The 26638-nt window shown below is 46.1% G+C and overlaps 1 protein-coding gene across 4 annotated transcripts; it reads right to left on the bottom strand.

Moving 5' to 3' along the window:
• Positions 1-3002: 3002 nt before the first annotated feature.
• LOC124962940 (probable N-acetyltransferase CML1) lies at positions 3003-10937 on the bottom strand. Of its 4 annotated transcripts, none has more exons than XM_047522200.1 (2): positions 10809-10937; positions 3003-3972 (listed from the first exon to the last, which is right to left on the bottom strand). In XM_047522200.1, exon 2 carries the CDS (start codon positions 3901-3903, stop codon positions 3220-3222), a length of 684 nt encoding a protein of 227 aa, XP_047378156.1. In that variant the 5' UTR covers positions 3904-3972; positions 10809-10937; the 3' UTR covers positions 3003-3219. The 4 variants fall into 4 exon arrangements, 2 of the variants coding, with proteins under 2 accessions (XP_047378156.1, XP_047378155.1); XM_047522199.1 differs by lacking the exon at positions 10809-10937 and adding an exon at positions 4360-4491; XR_007104617.1 differs by lacking the exons at positions 3003-3972; positions 10809-10937 and adding exons at positions 4058-4188; positions 4360-4482.
• Between the last annotated feature and the right edge of the window lie 15701 nt (positions 10938-26638).

Genomic DNA, 26638 nt, shown 5'->3' on the forward strand with positions numbered 1-26638 from the left:
TAAGAGTTGCGATCCACCCCTATCCACCTGCTCACTCCTGTCCCCTTCCTACACTCCAGGTTTGCTCATCACCATCCAGCACACTCAAGATAGGCTATGGATACATATTTGTTCTTCTATTTAGTAAGTGCTACCAAGCAGGGACCATTTTCTCTGGTTCATTGATGTATCCTGAGTTCTCAGAACAAACCTGGCCTCTAGTAGTACTCAGTGAATGTGTGCAGAATGATCCAACAACAGACAGGCAGCTTGTGTATTCCAAGTAGCACAGGTACTGGGAAGACATATTTAGAGTAAACTACTAGGCTTAAGGTTCAAAGTCCCCCCTTGCAAAGCGCCTTCCAAGAATTCCTCTCTGAATTTGCAATTTCTTGTCTTACAGGTAGGCTGTAAATGTCTATTCTTCGGGTTCCCTACAACCAGATTGGCTCTGAGGGCAGGGCTGCCTATGGATGGAAGTATGGATTTAGGAGTCAAACAGACCAAGGATCAAATCCTCGTTAATGTCTATTATGTCTTCACCTCTCTGAGCCCTTTTCCTGACTTGTGAATCTGGGATCAAAGTGGCAATACTCATTGCCACTAGGCACAACAGCCACTCTCTCCCTAAGAAAAACCCTTGACACCATTGCTCCTTCTAACTGTTATATCCTCCTTGAGAGTTTTTGACTTGTCTAAACTCTTTTAATATTTTAGATGAAGTCTACTAAAATGAACCCATGTAAAAGTGTAATCGTTGCCAACATTTATTAACATTCACGATCTGCCACCACCATCTTTACCAAATCCCCAAACATTCCCATCTGTCGAGAGAGTCCTTGTGCTCCAGGAACCATTGCTTCCGTTGTCTCTTCTCCCTAATGCTGGCAACACCACACACTGTCTGCACAACCTCTGTTGAATTTGCACATTTATCTCTGATCTCATGGCAGAATTTCCTGCTTATCTTGTAGAGTGCCACAGTCTGAGGTTCTACTGTATCTCTCTTTTCCCCGTTAGTCCACCCCTTGAGCCAGTAAAGCCTCTCCAATGTACAAACACAGGTTCTGAGGACATAAGAGATTTTTGTCCACCCTTGTTTTTTACAGGCATCCAGGGAATGCGGAGGCTGCTTTGGGGATGCCACCATTAGGAGTAATGAGGGCCAGAACCCAAGCAGGAAAAGGGCTTCCTCCCTGGTCAGAAATTATCTTTCCAACCCAATCACCCCTGTACCTTACCTGAAAGTAGTAGTACTGAGCAAATAGAGGTATGGGTGTGTAAAGGGTTAAGAATGTCCCAGGCCAAGGGAACATGGTGCTCAAAGGCCTCCAGCAGAACGAGAGCTTCTTTTGCAGCTAACTAGAGCAGCTGACTCTGGGAAATGAGGGCAGGATCCAGGAAAGAGGAAAGCCAATCTGCACTCTAGGCTCTGAGTTTCCTGGCCACTGAGGGAGCCCTCAGTACTGTTGGAATGGCCTTCCCCAGTGCTCTGGACTCCCCCATCATCTTACCATGACAACATTTCCATCCTGGCACCTTCCTTGGTCTCCTGTCCCTCTGGCCTTTGAGCCCTAACAGGGTCTGACCATCTCTGCCTGGGATAGTAAAACAGTTTCCCTGCTATAGGATGAACTTTTCAAAGCACAGAGACCACTATGGACCTCTTTTGTCTTACTCAGCCATTTGCCACGGGAACTGCTCCTTTTGGCACTGACCTTGTTAGAAAGGAGAGCTGGTGGCAGCAGAGGAGGGAAAGCCTGCAGGGCCTCCTCCCTGTCACACAGGGCCTGTCTTGAGGGCCCACCTTTAAGTGAGAAGGTGAGAACACAGCTCAGGTGACAATAGTCACCTGATGTGAATGGCAGTTTGGAGGGAGTGGGGAGGGTCAGAAGAATGGGTGTATACATTATTGATTTCATAAAAGCACAAATGAGACAGACATGAAGGAAAGGGAGGGACTGTTCAAGGGTTAGGGCTGATATTCAAGGTCAAGGGCAGGAGAAAACTGTAACAGGACGCTAAGGCCTATGGTCCTAGACAACCAGTCTCTCAAGTTTGGACCAAGTCCATGAGCAAGGTTAAGGGTTTCCATGTAGGTGAAATGAGCATATGACAAGGCTGGATGCCAATACTGAACAGGCTGTAGCCCAAGTGACCCCTCAATGCTGAGAAATAGAAAATAAGGTGAGAAAGATCCCCCAACACTGCCTAAGGGTCAGAAGTTTATGGATCAGTATCACATGGACCATCTGGGTCGGGACTCCACCTCTGGGTTAGGCTCCAAGCACACATGAACATGCCGGAGATACAGCCTAAGCAGCTGGGAGAGGTCAACAGTCCTGTACAATCAGCATTGACCCAGGTCCCAACTCTCCCCCATCTGGATCTGTCCTGAGGCACTGATGAAGATATGGAGACTGAACATATGGGACCAGGCTGGGTGCCAATCCGGGTTAATTTTGGGACACTCACCTCTCCCACGTCCTCCTCCAGGACACACAGAAAGGTTCCACACACAACCTCCCTTCAGTCAGGTTGGCCCCTGAGAATGGGTTCTGCCAGCCCATGAGGTTGCCCCATACCCAGGTCTCCCCATGAAAACATCTCCTTCCATTGACAGCCACTGTCCCACCCTGTGGAGGGACAGAACACTAGGTTGAGTACATCACTGTGCCATTTCTTCTCATAGGCCCACATCCTGTCCCTTTGCTCTGTGACTCTGCAGCTCCTCCACTACTGAGCCAGCTTCATTTCTCCCCTGAGTCTGGGATGTTTCCACAAGTGACACTTGCATGGACATAAAAACATCTTTTCTCCTTTCTCCTTTTGCATTGGATGCTCTGCAGTGACTTTGAACCCTGCCACAGTTGGCCTGCTGGGACAAGATGAAGTACAGTGTCACTGGCACTGCAGTCAATCCAGGACATTTCCATAGGTATCCTGAGACCCAGAGAGCCGCCCACCAGAGACCAGGAGAATCTACTGGCCCACAGACATATAAGCAATGTGTGTGTGCATAATTGTCTTGGCTTTTTATTTATATGACATAATTGTGGTGGTAGTCAAATGAGTCACTGTCACCTAGAAGCACAGAATGGAAAACAACCTTGCCATCAAACAGAGTGGACTCAGATGTGCACCAGCAATGAGTTTGCATTCTTTGTTACACCAAAATGCCAGATTTCCTTGTGCTACAGGACTGTCAATCAGATCCTGACTGATACACAAGACAGTAGCTCATGGGTCTCCTTCCTGTGCAGATGGGAGGTAGTACATTAAACGAATGATAGAAAGGTTCACTAGTCTAAAGATCTTGTTAAAGAAGTACTCTCCTGTCTTCTGGAAGCCCATGCGCAGGTAGAGGGTCAGAGCAGCCTGCTGTACTATGCTAGTATCAAGGATAACCTCACTGTACCCCTGAGCCCGTGCAAACTGGAGGACAGTCATAACCAGGGCTTTCCCTAGCCCCTCACCTCGGTGCTCCAAGGCCACAGAGAGATGAAGCAGCTGCAGTTGCTTCCTCCCCAAGGGGGCGTCCTCCACTGGCAGAGCACCCACTATGCCTGCCACCTGTCCCCCAGACTCGGCGACCCAGAAGCAGGAGCCACAGGCCCTCAGGTAGGATTTAGTGATGTCAGCAAGGTCTGTGTGCAAACACGTGACCACATACTTCCTCCAAGGGTATCTGGCCAGGAGCCATAGGAACACAAGGAGAGTGACATTGGATCCAAGAGCCAGGAGCCAGGAGCCAGTGGCCAGGAGTAGGGAGACAGGTACCCCAAGTAAGAGCAAGAGTGTTTGTGGCAACTTCAGTGTGTGATGGAAGGTGGCGGGGATGTGCTCCACCATCCCTTGGGAGAACAAGTCCAGGACCCTTTTTCGGTCACTCTCCTGGTATTTGCGGATGGGATGATGAGCCATGGGGAGACTTCCGTGTCTTCAGTTTCCACAAGAGGCAGTTAAACCTTTATGCACGCCTTCCTTGAAGCCCTGGAGGAGAGAGAGGAGGTCACGTGAGTGTCCCCAGCCACCCGGGAACTTAGACAGCTCAAATATGTGTCTTTACCATCACCCAGAAAGAAACAGGCCAGCACCACCGGGAGGAGGTGTAGGAAAAGAAACACCTGATGAAACCCTGGTTCCTCCCATTTCTAGCTGTGTGTCCTTGGGCCTGTCTCTTAACCTCTGAGCCTCTGTTGTCTTCATCTGCAGAAGAGGGTAAAATATCAGCAGCCTTCAACAGTTGTTTTGAAATTTAAAAGAATGACTTATGTAAAGCACTGACATATACAGTCCCCACCCCTCTGTGTGAGTCAACTTTTCATCTTGTGATCAAAATACCTGACAAGAGAGGAGGAAAGATTAATTTTTGCTCACGGTTTTAAAGTTCAGTCCTTTGTCAGCTGGCTGCAGGGCAGAAACGTCAAGGCGGAAGTTTGTGGTGGAGGAAAGCTGATGAATTCAAGGCAGTCGGGAAACTGATAGAGGACCAGCAAGAGAGACAGAAAGAGAGAGAGAGAAGAGGGACCTGGGAGATAACACCCCTTGCAGGGCACGCCCCAGTGACCTACTTCCTCCATCTAGGACACGCCTCCCAGTAGTCCATTCAACTATCAATGGATTATTCCATTGAAGGGAACTTTTTGAGTGCTTGTGTGGTTGTGGGTGAGGGGCATAGTAAGGTTTGAATCTGGAATGTTCCCCCAAAGTTCATGTATTGAAAGCATAGTCCTCAATGCAGCAAGGTTTGGAGCAGGACTTTTAGGCTCATGAGGGCTCTGGCCTTATCAATGGACTAAACCATGAAGAGCTGAATGAACTACTGGGAGGTGGGACCCAGTTGTAGGAAGTAGGTCACTGGGGGCGTGCCCTAGAGGGGATTGTCTTTCCTGCAGCCTGGGGCTGCCTGCGGCTTACTTAGCATCTTATCTCTGTCATGATCCATCACCATCCTGCTGCTACCTTAGAAACAGGCAAAGAAGAATCGGATCCTCTGAAACATGATGCAAAATAAATCATTCTTTCTCTGTGTTCTTCTCAGGTATTTTACTCACAGCAAAAAAATCTGAATACTCACCATACAGCCCAATTAAAATATGTTGGGCTCTCTGAATTTACTAGTGTATGTAGATGACCATATGAAATCAGAACTCTTGTACCCAGCCCTTTGAACCCAGCTGGCATCCAGGAGACACTGTCTAGGGCCTGCCCACCTGTGGAGAGCAGATCTGGGTGGCCACCTCATTGGCTGATTCATGAATGTTTCATAATCATAAATCCCAAGGGTAAGGGCTGGGCTGAGACAAAGCAGGGTGCCCAAGTCCATTCACCTTCCTAACTGGGAAATTGGCCTGTGGGTTCAGCAAGATCCAGCCCAGTCCATGGCTCCTCACCATAGGAAGTCCGGCACCTCAGGTCACAGCATCTCTCACATTCCCGCCCAGTGCTCTCTCAAGTCCACCCCAGTGCTTCCCACACATCAGGATCTCAGGACTGTGCCACTAACCTTGGGCTCTCATCACAGGCAATAGATGGGGTCCCCCGGCTCAGCAACAAGGTGCTTCACAGCTGGGCCTCTCCGCACCTCAGCTCTACTGGTCCAGGTAAAATTCACTCTTGGCAGTCCCCACACTGGCCTCCTCTGCAGCCTCTCCTTTCCTGCCTTCACTCACTGAGCAATGCTCTTGACCCTGCGGTGGGGCTACAGGGTCCTTTTCAGCACCGGCAATGCTGACAGCAGCTGACAGGCACCCAACAGTAGACAGCTGCCTTGTGCAAAAGAGGAGGCCTGGGGACGGCGACACCACGGGGCACGAATCTGTGTGGAGAATGTGGCACTGACTAAGGGCCTGGGGTCCTCTGAGGAGCCTGGTGTAGTTGAAATGAGTGAAGCTGGAGGCAGGACATGGATGCCTCACTCGGTACCATAGGGGTTGGGATGGAGTCCGATGCAGAGGTCCCAGGAGGACATGGCCCCAGGGATGAGGCCACCAAACTGCCTCAAAAACTTGGTGCAGCTTATGAAATCTAAGTTGTACAGAAACTGGGAAGAGGTTCATTGACTGGGGAGCCACAAAACAAGCTTCCCTGTCCCTCCCTCCTTAACACAGCCCCTTCCAAGAATCCTTTATGTGGATTTGCAGATTTGTATTCCTCGGGTAGTGCATAGGCTCAGGCTCCCTACTACCAGATTTGCTCTGAGAGCAGACCTGCCTTTTGGTGCAAATATGAATTTTGTAGTCAAACAGACTTGGGTTCAAATACAACTCCACTCTAATATGTGTCTTCTCCTGTCTGACTCCTGTCCCTGATTTGTGAATCTGGGGCCAAAGGGGCAGCGTCCCCTAGTTCTGTGAACAACAGTCACCTCTTAGAAAACTTCAACATCATGGCTCTCTCTAATCTTTAGATGCTCCTTATGGATTCAGAGACATTCAAACACTTTGCTTCTAATTTTTTAGATGATATTGATGTGACATGAAGTGAGCCGACAAAGTGTAAAATCTGTGACATGGGTATATTCACACTGTTGTGCCACCACCACCTACATCAAATCCCAAAACATCCACTTCAGCTGAAGAGGGACCTTGTACTACTGGGGCCATCCCTCCCCATTGACCTCTCTCCCAAATCTAGTAACGCCCCAAACTGTCTGCATAATCACCTTTGGATTTGCACACTTCCTATCAGAAAAATGCCTTGTTTATCTTGTAGAGTACTGCAGTCTGAGGTACTCTACAAGATGCATCTCCCTTTTCTCCTTAGCCCACTCCTTGACCCAGAAATACCCTCCCCAATGCACAAACACAGGTCTTGGGGACATTAAAGGCTTTCTGTCCACCCATGTTTTCAACGGGTATTCAGGGAATGCAGCAACACTTTTGGGAACCCAACTGTGAGGACCAACAGAATAAATCCCAAGGAGGGCACAATGCAGGCAGGTCAAGGGCTTCCTCCATGGTCAGAAGTGAACTTTCCAAAGGAGTCATCCCTCCCCTGAAGGAAGTGGTACTCAGCGCACCAAGGTAGGGATGGTGAGAAAGAGAGACTGTTCCATGGTGTTCATAGGCCTCCAGCAGAATGGAGCTTCCTTACTGATCAAACTAGAGCAGATGACTATGTTTGGGGAGTGAGGACAGGAGTTAGAGCATAAGGCCAAGCTGAAGTTCTTTCTGTGAGTTTCCAGAGGTAGAGGATCTGGTCCCTGCAGGAAGCCTTAACCATTGTTGAGGTGGTGTCTTTGGATGGCCATCCCCAGTGCCCAGAACTCCCCCTCACTTTACCATGACAGCCTTTCCATTCTGGGCCCTTCCTTGACCTCCTTGTCCTCCTGTCCTCTGACCATGTACATCTGGGAGGAGTAAAACTCATTCCCTGCTATTGAATGAACTCTCAAAGCACAGGCACCACTGTGGACTTTCTTCATGTCTGTGCCAGCTCTGTGCCCACTGGGAATTGTCCTGGAGGCACTGTTCTTGCTGGGCAAGGAGAGTTGCTGGCAGCAGAGAAAGGGAGGGCCCACATGGCCTCCTCCTCTCCAACTCACAGGGACCGTCCTGAGGGCCCAACATTAAGAAGCTACATCACAGGTCAGGGGACAAAAGACACGTGATGTGAATAGCAGGGGAGGCCAACACCTGTGGATAGTTGAGGATTTGAGAAGCACGAAGGAGGCAGACCTGAAGGTGGGGGTGTGCTATCACAGAGTGTTGCAGCTGGCCATCAAGGCCAGCAGCGCTTAGAGTTGCATCGAGGGGGCAGATTTCAGACTGGGGTTCTGGATAACCACTTATTTATGGTATGATCCCATAGCATGGCAAAGATCTCTGCCTACATGAAATAGGCCTGTGACATGGGCCTGTTGGCAGGATGGGGCAGGATATGACCTGCCTGTCTCAGTGGAAATGGGCTGTGAGCAGAAGACACTACCACGGAGGGAAATGACCTCCAAACTGCTCCAGGGTCACAAGACCTGACGAAGGGGTACCTGGACTCCCTGGAGCAGCAGGAGCTCAGCCTCTGGGTCGAGGGAAACCTGTGAGAGCTTCAGAGGGACAACCCTGCTAACATCAGCACCGAACCACCACCCAACTCACCCTTGTGTCAGAAGCTTCTAGGATGACAAAATCAGGCCTGAGGCACCTGTGGAGTTCTAAACTCCCTCAGCATTTGGAGAGAGAGTCTGGTTCTGACTGATTCCCAAGCATAGCAGATCTGGTCTACTTGCCAATCCCATGTGGTCTTCTAGACAAACAGGAAGGGTCATGACTGACCTCCCCTCAGTTGTGTAGGCCCTTGGGACTGGGTTCGGCCAGCGCCTTGAGGGTTGTCCCATATCCAGGTCTTCCCATGAAAACCTGCCTCCCTCCATTCTCACCCAACTTCTTCCCACGAGCCAGGGACCAGGAAGGAGTGGAGGTAGAGCAAGTCCCTGTCCCAATTCTCCCCACACGGTAGGGGGCTTCATGCCACCCCTGTGCTCTGTGGCTCTGCAGCTCCTCTATTACAGAGCCAACTCCATTTCTCCCTCCTAGCCTGGAAGTTTCCACAGGTGACACTTTCAGGAACTCAGAAAAGCTATTTCTCCATTCTGCTATAGGCTTTGCTCTTCTGCAGTGACCTTGAACCCTGCTTAAGGCGGAAATGGATGCAGCCCAGTATCCTTGGCACTTCATTCAACCCAGGACATTAGAAAAGGCCACCTGAGGCCCATGTGCTGCCCAGCCAAGCCTAGCAGAACCTGCTTTCCCACAGGCACTAAAGCATAATGTATGTGTATTATTGTTTTCTGTTGGTTTTATGCAACATTGTTTTGTGAATAGATAACTCAAAAGGGGACAATCCAAAAAGACTGAAGCAGAGACCCTGGTGCTCACACACACTATCCAACACATTGGACTCAATTGTGCAAGAGCACTGGGCTTTTATTGTTTATACCACCTAAATGTCAGGGTTTGCTTGTTACTAGAGTAGAGATGATCAGATCCTGACTGATACACAAGAAAATAGGTCCTAGTCCCTCTTCTGGAACAGATGGGAGATGATACCTTAAATGAAAGTTAGTAATGGCTGATAAATTCCAACCCGTCCAAAGGAAGACTGACCTGTCTTCAGGAAGCCCATATTCTGATAGATGACCACAGCACTATATCATACCATGGTAGTCTAAAGAACAACTTCATCGTAGCTCTGGGCTTGGGCAAAGTGGAAGAGAGTCCTGATAGGACTTTTGCGATCCTATACCTCAGTGTTCCATGACCACTGAGAGGTGAAGCAGCTGCAGTTACTTCCTGCCACCAGGAGAGCACTCACTGTGCCCATACCTGCCCCTTAGACTCAGCCACCCAGTAGCAGAGCCACACACACTCATGTGGGATTTGGTGATGTCAGCCAGGTCTGTGTGCAAACACAGGGCCACATGAGACTTCCAGGAGTATATAGAAAGGTGCCCCCGCAAAATGAGGAGGACAACAGTAGACAAGATGGCAGGAGCCAGGAGCCAGTGACCAGGAGTTGGGTGAGGGGCACCCCAAGTAAGAGCAGGAAGGTTTGGGGCAGCATCAGTATGTAGCAGAACATGGGAGGGATGTGCTCAGTCTTCCCACTGGAGAAGAGGGCCAGGACACTTTTGTTGTCACTCTCCTGGTACTTGCAGATGTGATCAGGAGCCATGGGGAGACTTGTGTGTGTGCAGACTCAAGGTCCAGCAGAGGCAGCTAGGCCTGCCTGATGACCTTCCAGGCAACCCTGGAAAAGAAGCCATGTGAATGTCCCTCTGTCACCAGGCCTCCAGAAACCACAGAGACCCTGCTGAATGGTGTGCCTCACAACACCTGATCTGAACCGTGGATTCTCCCTCTCTAGCTGTGGGGAATTGGGTATGTCGCTAAAGCTCTCTGAGCCTGTGTGTCTTCATCAGCAGAACAGGGAAAAATAATAGCTGCCTCCTAGATTTATTCTGAAGATTTCATAGATAACTCCCATAAAGCTGTGATGAATGCAGTCCCTTCCCCCTCATTAACCCATTGTGGGCTCTCTAAACTCTTGGTACATGAGGATGGTTCCCTGTGGCAGTCAAACCACATTTTCCCAGCCCTTTGGATTCTATCCAGGATTCACACTGGAGGAATCCTGTGTTCCTAAGCACAAGGTTCAGCAAAGCCTGCCTGATGAGAGGTTTGACTGCTGAGAAGGCAAAGGACTAAGCACTCATATCATCCTGGCCTTGAGACTTCTACCAAGTATGGGACTCTAGGCCTGCTTAGACCCCTGACCTTGCACCCATTTTCTTTCGCATACTACCACAGAGACACGGGGGTCCAGGTTGGCCTCAGGCCTCAGCCTAGGACTGGCATCCAGGAGAGACTGTCTAGCACCCTCCCTACTTCTGGGGAGAGACCTGGTTGCCCACGTCACCTGGCTTCTGGATACTTGTTAATCATAAACTCCAGGGTGTTGGATCTGGCTTGTGATGGAGAAGGGAGTCCAAGTTCCACACACCTTTGTTAGCCCTAGGTAAAAGATCTGCCAGGAAAGAAGGATCTGGAATGGCTGAGTGATCTGCCTCTTGTGGGAGTCCTGCCACCCACTTCCTATTTGCTTAAAGCCACACTGCATCTCATCCAGCAAACTTGACCCACTCTGAGGCTAATTCTGATCCTTGCTCATATCTGCTAATATCCAGGATTCTGTGCCTCTCACCCTGGGGTCTCCCATAGCAGTCAGGGTCCTCTGGCTCAGCAACAAGGTGCTTCACAGCTGGATTTCTCCCCACCCAAGCTTTCCTAGTCCAGGTAAAATCCATCCTTGGCAGTTCCCACGCTCACCTCCTCGGTCCCTCCTCTTCTTCCTTCTTTCATTCCACAAAGCTCCTGCTGCAGCTGCTGGTCTTCAGGTGTCCCTGCAGAGCGGCCAGCAGTTCAGGTGACATTCAGCTGACAGACCGCTGACCATGGGCAAATACTCTGGTGGTTGCTCAGGGCTGGAGTCAGCGGACTTCCTGCATATTTTAGCCGAGGATGTACCTCACTAAGACATGCAAGTGCAAATCAGAAGAACAAAATTCTTTCTCTGTGCAACTTTCTCTCCTCTCTGGAAGGGAAATATCCAAACTGAGCTCAAACTGTGCCATGCGCCCTATCCTTGCAGACCACTCCCATCCCTGACTTTCTCCTCTCATGGCTGCCTGAGCAGGATGACACCAGAAGCCAGCATTGGTTAGTGGTATTTCACTCATGTTTATTGTGGGCCAGGGGCCAATGGGGACCTGAGATGAGCAGAGACGTGGCCATTGAGGGCACTTACATTGAAGGAGCACCTCAAGAGCATGGGTGTCTGGGGGACAGGTGAATGTCCTCACAGCTGTGACAAGGGCTGGGAAGTGGAGACAGATGTGTGGCCCAGTGGGAGAGAGGAAAATGCAGCTTCTCGAGGAAGAATCTTGGGTCATGACCCAAAGTGAGTGGGCCTCCACAGGCCAAGATCGGAGCCTCTCAAACTGAGGGTCCAGAGGCCTGCAGTCCTGAGGCAAAACAAATGCACCTGTTTTAGAGAAACATGGAGACATGCCTGCCCAGGGAGAGAGTGGCTGAGGGCAACAGGGGCCTGGGCATGCAGGCCACAACCAGGTTATATAGCACGGACTCTACTGCAGGAGGACTGAGCCATACGTATGCTTTAGCTGGGAGCAAAAAGATCAGTCCGCATGCACCTCGTGTGTGTTATGGTGTGTGCTTCTCTTGGGTTGTATGTGGAAAATATATCCAGGGAGGTAGAAGTGGTAGCACATTTCCCCAAGAATCAAGTGCAGCCTCTGAGGTGGAAAGAAGCCCCAGGTACAGGTGTGCATGTTGCTCAGAAAATCACATAGCCTTTGATTGTGACTAGTGTGAACTCAGTCCAGCATGCAGGTGAGTGCTTCTAGTGAGATTCTGAGATAGCAACCAGTCAGAAACCTAAGTCAAGGTGAAAGGCAACAGGTTTCTGCACTGTCCATGTTCCCGGTCTCCCCACAATCATGGTCATTTCCAGTTCAGAGCTTAAACTGTGACAAGAGCAGCCTCAGTAAGATGTGGGAGTCATTAACCTGTGAGAATCATTTCCTTTGTTCATCAGTATAGAATTTAGAGGGCATTGCCATTGGTAGCATTTTAATTGCCCAATTCAGAGACATTGAGCACATTCACATGCTGTGCAAGGAGAACGGATTGCAGTGTTTGTCCTTCTTTCCTCCTTTCTGTCCAAACCTGAGTCTCAGAGCTCCTGGTGGGAGGTTACAACCCAAATCCAAGGGAAACCCAGGACCGAATTACAGGATTGGGAGCTCCCTAGGGCCCCCAAAGTGGCACAAGCAACATGTCTGCTCAGACTTTGGCTGACCTTGCTTCCCTGCTGCCATAAGGAGACAAATCCTTTCTCAGCTAGTTGATGGAGACATGGAGATGAAGACAGGCAGAGGTTTGGGGTGGAGTTGGGGCAACCATTAGCAGTGTGGGGGTTCCCCTGTGCAGTAGGGGTTTGCAAAGGTCCTGCACTTGAACAGAGGGCAGCCTCAGAGAACAATACAGGGGCAGATTGTCCTGTGTCCTCAGCTTCATGGTTGATGCTTTAAGGAAGCCGAGGGCCAGCTCACTGCAAGGCAGAGTCCCTTCTTCTGGTGAAGATGCTGATTTGGCTGAGCCAGCTTTGTGGGTCTGCAGTTTCCACACTTGGCAGCTATATCTTTATGCATGCCTTCCTTGAAGCCCTGGAGGAGAGAGAGGAAGTCCCATGACTGTTCCTGGCCTCCCAGGAACTTTGGAGACAGCTCAATTGTGGCTCTCACTAGTGCCCTAAAAGAAGCAGGCCACCACCACTGGGGAGGTGTAGAATCAGAAACACCTGATTGGAACCCTGGTTCCTCCCATTTCTAGCTGTGCGTCCTTTGGTATGTCACTGAACTGCCCTGATTCTTGTCTTCATCCATAAATGGGATTTAATAACATTGCCCTTCTTGGGGTGTTTGAAATTTAGTAGCCTGATATATACAATTTACTGATATGTACAGTTCCTTCCTTTTTAGTCTCATTTCCCTATTTTCAGCTGTTTAAACTTATTGGTACATGCAGATGACACTCTTTGACAATCATAACTTTGTTCCCAGCCCTTTTGATCTCCCCAGGGAGGCCCTTGGGCCTGTCTGAGGTCCACCCCAGTCCTGTTCCACATCCGCTAGAAGTCTGAGCCCTTTGCCATGTTGCAGGAATCCTGTTTCCAAAGCGCACGTTTCAGTGAATCCTGGTTTCCCCAGTGCTAAGGATCAGGCTGCCGAGAAGGCAGAGGGCCCAGCACAGAGAACAGTGCAGCCTTGGGATTCCTAAAATGTTGTGGGACTCCATTCTACACTGAGACCCCCAACCTTGCACCCCTCCACTCAACCGCTTCCCCAGAGCCGAGGGTGTCCAGTGCAGCCTCAGTCCTCAGCCTGTAGCTGGCATCCAGGACACACTGTCTAGGGCCTACCCTCTGTGGAGAGCAGATCTGCATGGTCACCTCAGTAACTGATTCATGAATGTTTCATAATCTTTTTTTTTATTATTTATAATTTTTTAAAATTTATTTTTATTGTAAACAAATGGGATACATCTTGTTTCTCTGTTCCTACATGAAGTAGAGGCATACCATTTGTGTAGTTTCATAATCTTATATCCCCAGGGCAAGTACTGGGGTGTGACAAAGCAGAGAGCCCAAGTCCATTCACCTTCCTGAAGACTGGGAGAAGAGCCTGAGGGAGTCAGCAGGATTTGGAATGGTCCCTGGGTCATCACCTTAGGCGGCTGGACACCCTTCTCCTGTTCCCTTCAGACTACAGCATCTCTTACCCAGCACCCCTGGGCCTCTCCGAAGTCCACCCCAGTCATATTCCACACCTGCTGTAAGTCTAAGGACTGTACCATTCAACCTGGGCTCTCTCATCACGGAAATGACTGGGCTCAGCAACAATGTACTTCAGAGCTGGTCTTCTCTCTGCCCCAGCTTTATTAGTCCAGATACAATCCATCCTCTCTGGTCCCTCCGCTCTTTCATTCATTCACTCAGCAAAGCTCTTGCTGTAACTTCTGGCCTCTAGGTGTCCCTTTTCAGTAATCGACAGTGCTCGACATCCAGTTTACAGGCTGCCAATTATGGGGGGTTGCCGGGTGCTCTGCTGGTTGCTCAGGGTTGGAACCAGCAGACTTCCTGCATATTTTAGCTGTGGATGTACCTCACTAAGACGTGTAAGTGCAAATCAGAAAAACAAAATCTTTTTCTGTGGATCTTTCTTTCCTCTTTGGAAGTAATATTTCCTTCCAAAAGAGATTGAGCTCCTGCTCATGGGAGCTTAATCTCTGTCATGTGTCTTAACCTTGTAGACCAGTCAAGTCCCTGGATTTCTCCCTTCTTTCATGGCTTCCTCAGCAGTATGACACTAGAAGCCAGCATTGGCTAGTAGTATTTCACTCATTTTTATTGTGGGTCCAGGACTGATGGATATTTAGGATGAGAAGTGATGTGACTGAGGTGGGGTCTTCCATCAAAGGAGTTCCCCAGGAGCGCTGGGTGTCTTGGAGATGGCTGGATGCCTTCACAGGTGTGACTGTCTAGGAGGAGGAGGCAGATTCATGGATTGCTGGGAGAGAGGATAAGGAGGCTTCTCAGATAGATGCTTGTTCTGAGACCTGAAGAGACATTGGCCTCCTCAGGTAGAGAAAGGAGTATCTCAAGCTGAATCAACAGAAACTTGTCAACTCTTAAGACAGAACAAGGGCACAGCTTTGGGGCAAAGAACACAAGGTTGCCCAGGGAGGGAGTGGCTGAGGGCAGCATGGATTTAGCCATGTAGCATGGACTCTACTGCAGGAGGATGGGAGGCCACAGATATGATTTTAGCTTGGGAGCAAGATGTTCAGCCTGTGTGTGCCGTGTGTGTGTGTGTGTGTGTGTGTGTGTGTGTGTGTGTGTGTGAGAGAGAGAGAGAGAGAGAGAGAGAGAGAGAGAGACTGTGTCATTCTCTTGGGCTGTTTGTGGAGAATATATCAGGGGAGGTAGGAATGGTAGCAGATACCCCCAGAATCAAATGTAGGCTCTGAGCTAAAAAAAAGGTCTCCCAGAGAGAGGTTTGCAGGTTGCTCACAAGAGCATCTGGCCAAGGAGGGCACATGAGAACTAAATCAAGCATACAGGGATTGCCAAGTCCAAAGTCCTGGCTCAGAACTGAGTCTGGCCAGGGAAAGGCACTTATTTCTAATTTGCTCAAAGGCATTGTTTGCCCTGTATCCCATTATCTGTATAGATTGAAGAGGGAACCTTTGTTGGTCTATATTAAAGAACCATCTGAACCCACAGAGGCCCAGGAGATGTAGTGGTGGCTTAGGTCACATGAGGTGGACAAAACAGTGAGATCCAGATCCCTACAGGTGCATTTTGGGTCAGATATGGCAGGAAATAGAATGATTCCAATGGGGATGAGCACAAACAAAGGGTGAAATTGTTATGGTGAATCAATCTTGAAGCAGGAGATGGAACCATCTTTATTCACCAGCTGGTGATCTGGATTCAGCAGTTGGTGGGACAGAGGGCAGCCTGCAAGTCAGTATTCTCCAACTCCTTCCAGGGATTAGAGAAAATCTTTCATACCATAAGTAAAGCAATCAAACCCTTGATTTATCTTTTAAATTAGGTAAGAAGTTGTAATGGCCATGCATATACATTAACCTGACTGACAAAATATGTATATAGGATTATACTTGTTGGAACTTTTAACATTTAGTAACCTTGTTTTTAGTGATGACACAAAGTAATTTTAAACCTCTTTTTAATTTGCCAATTTATGAAAACACCAATAATGTTTAAGTATGTTACCTTATGGAATTTAAGGATTTAAGAGGACTTGATGTTATATTTAACAATTAGTATTTTAACTTTGTAAATTAATCAAATGTCTCTAACAAACACACTTATAATTCATCTCAGCTATGTCAAATCTAATTTATTTTTAAAAACCAAGATATCAGACAAGTGTATTGAACAGCATTAACCATCCCTTACTTGTTGAAGAAAAATCCTAGAAACAATGAATATTAGACATTTTATAGACATCAACATTTTATTAGTTGTTTGACCACCTACAGAAATTTGTGAGTAACTTTTTAAAGACATCTTTATTTTTATTTGTTTATCTAATTTAAATGGAATCCGTTAAATCATGTGAACCACAGGTATTTGGATCCATTTTTAAAATTATAATTTATGAGCTCATAGACCAATTTTGATACCAACACATGTAGACTTGACAATTCGTGACAATACATACATACACAAAATGAACAAAGACCTTGTAGCTTATTTTTTTAAAAACTATTAGGTTGAGACCTAACCCTTATAATTTGTCCTCTGGATGAAGCAGAGTATAACAAAAACAATCTTTATAGTTTGATAAAGTAGGTCTGATCAGAAAAACACATTAACCTAGGCACACCAGATCAAAATCATGAGCTCAAAAAAAAAAAAAAATCTAAAAGCCTTCCTGGCCTCCATCCTGATACAGTCCCACTCATCAGAGGTGAAAAGAGTTAAGGGAATATAGACAAAGGTTGTGCCCCATCCCTCCCGGAAGGAATTTTTTGAAGAGGCAGTAAGGGAGCCTGCTTCCATCGGTCTCTAGGAGAACAGTCTCCTTCAGGTTGGGGTCCTGTTCGAAACTGTTTTTTCTGGTCTCTTTGATAGTGGCCTCCAAAATTTTAGCCTGGCATTTTGTAGCTTTATCAGCTAGACTGTCGTGGTTGAAAGCCTTTTGGGTCATCTCCAATAGTTGAGAGGTATTCATGTCTGTCCTTTAAGCTTTTATGGAGTTTTCTGTGAATATTTGGGGTAACTGAGAGACAAAAACCAAATTTATAGACAAAGTGATATGGCCATTAATTATTTTAGTAAAGTAGCATGAAAGAGCAAGAAAGAGAGAGAGAGTGAGAGAAGGAGAGAGAACCCTGAAATCATTTTTCTTTTCCTGTACGGCAGCCAGGAAGAAGTTAAACCGACATTTTTTTCTTTGGTCCTGTTGGCAGTCTTTTACATTGCAATGTAGTCTTTAGTGAGCTAGGGCCTTGTAACCATTTTTTTCTAGTTGGTAATCAGACCAGGTTCAGATGAGGTTTCCTATGACAAGGCTAACAATTAAAACAATAGGCAGAAATGAAAAGAAGGTGAAAGACAAGAATTCTAAAGGCACTGAGTATGACCGGGGTCTGAGGATGGAGTGTCCATGAGTTGCTGAGGAGTTGGATCTATCAAAAAAAAAAAAAAAAAAAAAAGGGTCTTGCTAGGGCAAAGAGTTGAAAAGAATGTTAGAAACAAACTGAGATGGAGATTAACATAAACAAACAAAGAGGAAAAAATCAACAGGACAAGAAAAAGCACAAGACAGGCACTCTCTCCTCTTAATCCCAGCCGCCAGACCATGACAACAGTCTATTTACTGGAGTTTCTGGGCCTTGACCAAGGTTTCCTCAGATTACCTATCACTTGATAAACCCTTGGGCATTACAATCAAGCACTTGATACACTTTGAAAGATTTACAGTCAAGCACTTGAGACACTCCCAGAGGAGAGCCCCTGATACACTTTGAAAGATATACAATCAGATGCTTGGAACCTCTAAGGCATTACAAGCAAGTCAGAGAGAAAATATGAGGTACAAAGGTTCTGGATTTACAAATGTGAGTCTCGCCAGAGCTTCTTTCTATGGGTAGGTTCAAATCAGTCACCACAGCAGGTCCAGACCCTCACAAAGCAGAGAGCTCCCACACTAGAGAGGGAAGGTGGCTCGCTCCATGTCAGAGGATCTGCACCCTAAAACCACAGCCTTGACTCCAGTGAGCATCTCCCTGGGGCTTCCAAAATGTTATGGCAAGATTGCAATAAATCACTGAGCCAATCCTAAAAAAGGAGATGGAGCCATCTTCATTCACCAGCTGGTGATCTGGATTCACCAGTTCGTGGGACAGAGGGCAGTGTGCAAGTCCACATTCCCCAGCCCCCTCCAGGGGTTAGAGCAAATCTTCCATACCACAAGTAAAGCACATCAGTACATTAATCCTAAGTGGCTGTTGCTATGATTCAAAACTACAAACAAAAATCATGAGATCTAAAATCATAAGCAGAAAGGGAAGTGTGTCAAAATGACCCTGGTTGGGTATAATTGAAAGAATGATTGCTAATGTCTCGTCAATCATTTACATTCTATGTGGTTAAGGCACATTACACAAGTATAGTGTATAAGAATTGTCATTTTGTGGGGCTGGGGAGATAGCTCAGTCGGTAGAGTGCTTGCCTTGCAAGCACAAGGCCCTGGGTTCAATCGCCAGCACCCCCTCCAAAAAAAAGAAAAAGAATTGCCATTTTGTGTTGCCAAACATGTTGTGCTAAGCAAGTGTTGATGGATACAGAGGCAGAGTTTTCTCACAGGAGAAGCATTTCTTACACGACCTGGAGTCTCAGGGTAAAATGGAGTCTGTTTGGTAATTGCCCATATAGCCTGCCCTTTAACAAGATATAATGGCCAAGATTGTAGTGAGAAGATCTAGGAGGATGCTAGGGAGAAGCCAGATATGGAAAGATCAGACAATGCCTGAGTGTGCTGCCTGTAGTGTCCTCATGGAAATGCAGATTCTGGGGGCCAGCATCTGTAATCCTGGCCCCTACTGGAAGCCACTGAATTTCCAGATGTTTGACAGGCAATCAGACCTCAAGATGAACATTTACCTTTAATTCTGAGTGGGAAGTGCGTGCTTCCCAGTACATGTTAAACACTTAAATCCTGATCTTTAAACACTTGAATGTTAGCAAAGACTGAACCAGGAATCAGAATAGGGGAACAGAGGGCTCCAGGGTGCAGGTGAATGGTCCTAACGAGAGTGTATACATATCAAACAGTCAGAAAACCAAGTCAGGATGAAGAGGCTTATGCGCTGTCCCTGTCCTCTGTCTCCCCGAATACATGGTGGTTTCTGTGTCCTCAATGAAACTATGTGACCTCAGTGTCTCAGGGTGACCTGAAGGTGCATCAACCTCATGACTTTTCTGCTACTCTGTGTGCAGCATCAACTTCCTTCCAAGGCTGACATCATGGTGTGCCAGATATTCTCCAGCTAAGATGGAAGCTGTAGGTATCCATGTTTACCACCAGCTGAAAGTGAGGTCTTATGGCCCAGCACTGCCAATGTATTGTGCATCTTCCATCACTATAACAGTACACCTGAGACAATTAATTTACCTAGAGAAAAGGTTTATTTTGGCTCACAGTTTTAGAGGTTCATTCCATGCTTGGGTGAACTCATTGCTTTTAGGTCTCTGATAGAGGTGCTGGATGGCAATGGCAGAAAGCTGATGGTGGAGAAAACTGCTCCCTGCATGGTGAAAAAGAAAAGGAAGAAACAAGCTGGTATTCCATGATACCATCTGAGGGCACAATCCCAGAGACCTGAGGATCCCCCCTAGGCCTTACCTCTTAAAGGTTCCTCTTCCTCACAGTAGAACCACCACAAAGGTCAAGGATATGGACACCTGATAGCATCTCAAAAACCAGCACCCCCATGCAGAAGCAGGGCCACTGTGAGCCCAGGGCCTGAGGGTTCATGTCACTGTGACCACTGCCTATAAAATATGGGCACCAAACTCCATGCCCTGCAGGAAGCAGGGGTTGAGGGTGCATCCTGAACATTGCATAAGTGCCCTGTGAAGAAGAGAAGTCCCAATATTCTGAATCTAGACCTATTCTGAGCCCCACTCTGCACCATCTCTTGTTGTGCTTATTATGGGATAGGCAGGAGGAAGTGCTGGACAGTGGTGATGAGAGATGATGGGGAATGAATTAGGAAGAAACTGAGAACAGATTATAAGTTGAAGGCCTGTGAACTTCCATGAATTTCTCATTGATTTCTGAAATAAGTGAGATGATTCGTGTCATGTAGTTCCATTGGCTTCCAGAAGCAAATATATTTTCCAAGTTAATGAGCCAAATTGGCACTTGATCTCCACAAAGTTTCCCTGACTTCATGAAGGCCACAGCATATTGAGAGACCTGGAGCTGGTGGCCACTGCCACCTCTGTCAGTGCCATGCATTCTGTCCATCAGCACTGATTCTCTTCCTTAGGTTACATTCTCTTTTTTGACCTATAGTGATCTTTTTCAGAGCTTAAATTTTAACAACAGCATCCAGAGTAAGATGTGGAGGTAATTAACCTGTGAGAATGGTTTTGTTATTGGGATAATATATTGAGAACTTAAAATTTACCCTTATAACTCTTTTTAAATCCACAGGTCAGTGATAAAAAGACCTTCATAATGCTGTGCATTGAGAATTGATTTTAGTGTCTGTCCTCTCTTCCCTTCAATCCAGCCCTGAACCTCAGTGTCCCAGGGTGGGAGCCTGCAGTAAAAATCCAAGGGCAACCCCAGGTCTCAATCCTATAGTACACATCCTCCCAGGGCCCAAGACCTGACACAAAGGCATGGCTGGGAAGACACTGGCTAACGAGGCTTCCCTGCTTCTGGGGAGGAGATAAGTCCTTTCTGGCCTGAGTTGCTGGCTACTAGGAGAAGAAGACAGGTGTTGGGTGGGGCAGAGGTAGAGCCCTCCAAGCTCGGGGATTCCCAAGCAGAGCACAGGAGGTGCCTAAGTCCTGCACTTGAGCCTGAGGGCAGCCTCACTGGCCCACCCTCCTGACTGCTGAAGTTCAGGGTTGATGGTTTCAGGGAGCTGTGGCCCAGCCTCCTTCTGACAAGATTCTACTTTCCTGGTGAAGGTGCTGGTTTGTCTGAACCAATTTGCGGGTTCATTTTCTACATCAAATCCTCAAGTGATACCAAAAGTTTGAGCCCCTTTAAAGTAGATCACTTCTGTAATCTCTTCATTTGAAGAGTCAGTACTTCCAGTTCATTGTTGATTACTAAATAATGGGAGGGTCTCAGAGCCCCACAGGAAGTGGTTCTGGAATTGGGCATTTGCTTTTTAAATTAAAAAGGGGTGTGCAAATTTCAAATTAGATCATTTCTGAAATATCTTCATTTGAAGAGTCAGTGCTTCTAGTTCCTTGTCTTTTTTTCATTGCTTTATTGAGGTAAAATTGAAGTACAATGAAATGCACATATTTGAAGTATGCAAATTGATCATTTTTGACATGTATGTAACCAATACAATCAATATAAAAAACATTTCCATTACTTTTTTTTTAAACTGAATTCATGCAGACTGTATTTCCTGCATGATTTATTACTTTAGAAATCAATCACCTTAAGATACATAGACCCCACCTCCACATGTCAACTATTTCAAAATTAAATGACACACTTATAAATATCTCAGAGGTCAACGAAGAAAGCACAAAAAATTAAATAAGAAGTACTTTGAACTAAGTGATAATAAAGCTTAAAATATAGGATCTCTGTGATGAAAAAGTACTCAGAAGAACAATTATAACAAAGTACTTGAATCAGAAAGAAGCTAGAATAACAACAAAATTATTTTCAAATTATGTAGTAGGAAGGAAAAAATAAGTGTATCAGCAGAAATATATTACATAAAGTAGAAATAATACAGCTAAAATTTGATAAAAATCAAACAAATCTAATCAAGAAAAAAGCAAGAATGTAAAAATTAATATCAATGGAAAGGGAGCTATCAAAATAACCCTACAGATACTAAAAATATATTAAGGTAACATTACAATTGTATGCCAACACATATGATAGTTTACATACCATGGTCTATATTAGAGAAGGATCCATGTACTGCTGAGAAGAAAGTATATTGTTGTTGATGGATGAAAGATTCTGTGTATGTCTGTTAAGTCTAAATTATAAATTGTATTTTTTACTTATATGGCTTCTTTATTTAGTTTTTGTTTGGAGGATTTATCCAGTACTGAAAGAGACAGGTTAAAGTTACCCAGTATTATTGTATCGTGGTCTATTTGATTCCTGAAGTTGAAAAGGTTTTGTTTGATGTATGTAGACGCTCCATTGTTTGGGGCAAAAACATTTATGATTGTTATGTCTCATTGATGTATAATTCCCTTAAGTAGTATGAACTGGTTTTCTTTGTCCCTTCTGATTAACTTTGGCTTGAAGTTCACTTTATCTGATGTTAGGATAGAAACCCCTCCTTGTTTATGGGATCCATGGGAGTGATGTTTCTTCCCATTCTTTCACCTTCAGTCTTGTAGATGTCTTTTCCTATGAGGTGAGTCTTTTGGAGACAGCATATTGTCGGGTATTTTTAAAAATATAATCTGCCAGTCTGTGTCTTTTGATTGGTGAGTTTAGACCATTAACATTCAAGGTTATTATTGAGATATAATTTGTATTCCTGGTCATTTGGGTTTATTTCTGGTTTATGATTTGAGTTAGTTTATCCTTTTATTGACTATTCCTTTAATATAGTTCCTCCCTTTGCTAGTTTTCATTTTTTTTCATTTCATCTTCATGGAATATTATGTTGAGAATGTTCTGTAGTGCAGGCTTTCTTGTTGTAAATTCTTTTAACTTGTTTATTATGAAACATTTTTATTTCATCTTCAAATCTGAAGCTTAATTTTGCTGGATATAGGATTCTTGGTTGGCATCCGTTTTCTTTCAGAGCTTGGTATATGTTATTCCAGGACCTCTTAGCTTTAAGGGTCTGGGTTGAGAAATCAACTGAGATCTGAATTGGTTTCCCCCTATACATAGTGCTTTTCTTTTGCAGTCTTAAAATTCTGTCCTTATTCTATGTGTTAGGCATTTTCATTATTAAGTGACTTGGTGTGGGTCAGTTGTAATTTTGTACATTTGGGGTCCTGTAAACATCTTCCATTTGATTTTCTATTTCATTCTTTAGGTTTGGGACATTTTAAGCATTATTTCATTGAAAAGATGGTGCATTCCTTTGGTTTATATCTCTGTGCCTTCATCTATCCTGATAAATCTTAAATCTGGTCTTTTCTGTAAGAACCCAGAAAACCACTCCAGACACGGGAATTCACATAAAGGAGTTTATTAAGCATACAGAGTGTCTCCCTGCAGGGTAAGAGAGAAAATGAGAGGAAAAGAGAAAGGGCATGTGCACAGGAGAGAGAGAAATGGAGGAGACAGCATGAAAGCTAGGGGGAGAGAGAGAGAGGCATGAAAGTGAGAAGAAAAAGAGAAGAGAAAATGGCGGGGAGCTATCCTTAAGCAATTGAATTCTGCGGGTTAATGGAACCAATGACGGAGAAGGATACTTGAAAGCTGACTGATGAACCAATAGCTAGCTAGGAAGTTCACAGACTGACAAGTAGTTGGGAGGCGGGGCAATGACTGCAGCAGAGAGGGCAGGGGAGCAGCTTTATATTATATTACATTTTCTGTTATCCCAGAGTTCTTGGAAATTCTGTTCATGGTTTCTTAATATCTTCTCTCTGTGGTCAACTCTGTTTTCAAGATTATATATTTTGTCTTCATTGCCTAAGGTTCTGTCTTCTAAGTGGGCTAGTCTGTTGGTGATGCTTTCTATTGAATTTTTAATTTGGCTTATTGTTTCCTTCATTTTTTTTTTTTTTTTCAGAATCTCTGCCTCTATTGAAGTGATCTATCACTTCCTGTATTTTCTCTCTGGTTTCATTTCTTATACCATCCCTTACTTTGCAGATCAGTTTAACTACATACATTCTAAACTCTTTGTCTGACATTTCTTCAAATGTGGTGTCAGTGGATTCTGTTATTGGAGTATCTTGGTTTGTTTGGACTGATTTGTTCCCTTGCTTTTTCATGTTGTTTGTGTGTCTACCCATCTAACAGTATGGGACTGAGGCAATAGACTTTCTACCCTGCTTCAAAATGCTAGAAATGAGAAAAGAAACAAATATACATATGTATTAATGTCCATGTACTATTCAGGTCACAATTAAACAGAGAAAAAAGAATTTTAAAAAATCATCTGAAGAAAAGGTAAAGAATTCAAATTCCACTGGAGTTCAGTATATTCTCAGCGTCTCTCCTCGGCAGTTTTAGGCGGGGTCTTCTGGAGTGTGATGCTCCACCCTCTGGGTGGCTGGAGAGAGAGGAGTAATCCGCAGGTGGAGTTCCTGGAGGCAGGGTTTGGGCTTAGGTGGGCTCCTGGCTCTTACCTGAATGTCAGTTGGTCTGGAGATTTTCAATCAACTCACCTCCAGTGCCCAGTACTTGCTGGTCCATGCTGGAAGACTGTACTCCAGGGATCTCCCCTGGGTTTCACCTGTGTGGTAGGGAACCCAATTCTTAGTCCTGCATGTCACCTTTGGACCCCTTGTTTCCTGGTCTTGAGTTCAGTCTCCAATCTCTCTCAACCCCGCCCTTCCAATTTCTTGGCCACACTCGTTTCTCCCAGCTGGTCCTGCAAGCAGTTGGATTGGAGGGGAAAGGAGAGGGACAGGTGGTTTTCCATGACCAGTTTTCCCCTGTATAAACCTCTCTCTGTGTTTGATTTTCTCCTGGTCACTTAAGCACACTCTATGTTGTGCAGTGTGTGTTTACTTGGGCCTGTATTTTGGGCCAAACTTGGGTTTGCCAGGAATCAGCCCCCTCAGCTGCCAGCCCCCACACAACAGCTGCAAAATGGTTCCTTCCTTTCTCCTCCTCACACTGCCTGGAGAGATGGAGGCTTCTTTTTCCACACACTGATATCTGCAGCACACCCTTCAGGTTTGCCGGGCAATGTCTTTGATCTCCTAACACTCTGTACCCAGACATGCCTTGGACCTTGTGAAAATGTAGATTCCTTTAATTCTCTCATCCCTCCTCTGTGCTCACAGAGGGACCATTCTGGCTGGTGCCTCCAGCATGGCCACAGCATTTCTTCCTTATTTTATTATATCCAACCTCCTAAGTCCCCGATCTGCTTTGAATGTCCAGTTTTAAATTCCTGTAAAGTCCCCCCCCCCCCCCGCTTCTTTTTTGTTCATCCACCTTCCTGAGAAGATGCATGTCTGCTTTCTTGGTTTCACTCCATGGAGCAACCAGGAAAATGACCTCCTTTCTTCTGCCATCTTGCTTCTTTTCTAATTCATTGCTGATTACTAAATAATGGGAGAGGGTCTCAGAGCCCCACGGGAAGCAGTTCTGGAATTGGGCATTTGCTGCAGATCCTGCCAAAGTAAATAAATAAGGGGTGTGTGTGTGGCCTGGATGCAAAAGCTTTTGTGATCCAGATCTTGCTGATGATGGTGAGTGGTTGTCAACGAGGCCTATGAAAGGAAACAGGGCAAATGAATAACCCAGCACCTTGAACTGTCATAGCTAAAGTTCATTTCACTTGCTCAGAGCTAGGATTCTCCAGAAAGAAACATGTAGGTTCAAAATATTACATACAAAATACTAAACAACTAATTTTTCCCCCAGTAGTTAGGTAATTGTCCCTCCACAATCATTGTGTTGGCATGGGATAATGTCCTGGTGACCTGACCATGTTTTGGGCACTTGTCTCAGAAATAGGGTAAAGTGGCTGAACTCCCCTTGTTAAACAAAAGGTAAGAGCTGTCCTCTCACCGTTTTCTTAGAGCATTATCTTAGAAAATGTCATCGTAAAGCTTCCTCTGTCCCTCTAAGACCTGTGCAAACCATCTAACAGCTAATAAGACTTCTGCCAGGAATCTTCTCAGGACCCTGGGCACCCTCTTCAAAGTGGAACTATTAAGGGAATTGGGGCCCCGCCTGCCAGTCTCTGGAGGAGGGAGGAGCCTAACATGGCTCTAAGAGGCAAATCATGAAGATTGGAATCCCTTTTTCTTTGCCTAAAGTCACTTGGTGAACAGATGAGCAGGTGCCCTAGATGAGTGCAGATGAATGCTGAGTGACCAGTGGGGCTGGGGAGTCCTCTACTGGAGGACTGGTCAGTGTTTGTGAGGTCATCGTGGAGTGGTGTGGGCTCGTTGTGCTACAGGACCACTGCTCTTTCTCTCTCGCGACCTACTAGGTCTTCCTTGTAATGAGCGCCACACGAGGTCTAATGCTTCTCCAGTGATGACAGTGTTTTCTCTCTCTCCTGCCCCTGCAGAGAGGCTCTCTGTGCTGGGAGGAGATTTCACTGTCATTCCATTTCTCTGCAGCCAGAGGACTTGCTCTGGGGGCTCCCATAGCCAGGAACATTCTGTTCCTCTGGCATCCAGTTCAGCCACAGCAGAAGTTCTTAAAGGTTTCTTGGGACTACACGGTATTTGGGGAGAGGAATTCAGAGCACGTTAATTTCAGACACTTTTAGGCTAGTGCCTTTTGTTCAGGGCCACCTATACCCATGTGCACTGCTGGTGACCTCATGAGGCCTTAAATCTGACCCAGAGCACTTCTCAAGAAAGGATCTCTGGAGGTCGATGTGCCAAGAGAGAAGGCCTGGACACTGCATTGCAGGCAGGTAATGTTGCTTTGCAGACAAATTGTGGGACTGATAAAAGTCTGTGGTCCTGTAGGAGCCAGGGCATGGTCAGGGTAAATATGAATGGTGAGGAAAAAAATGGAACTCTCCCATGGAAACCCAATTTGCATGGGGAAGGAATGGGCTGGACTGGGGGTTCATGAGCTCTCGCCTTTGGTCTGTGACCTCTCTGGGGTCTCTGGACTGACCCATGATGTCATATTTTTGACTCCTCCTCC

This window comes from Sciurus carolinensis, chromosome 13 (assembly GCF_902686445.1).
Source record: "Sciurus carolinensis chromosome 13, mSciCar1.2, whole genome shotgun sequence".
Lineage (NCBI taxonomy): Eukaryota > Metazoa > Chordata > Mammalia > Rodentia > Sciuridae > Sciurus > Sciurus carolinensis.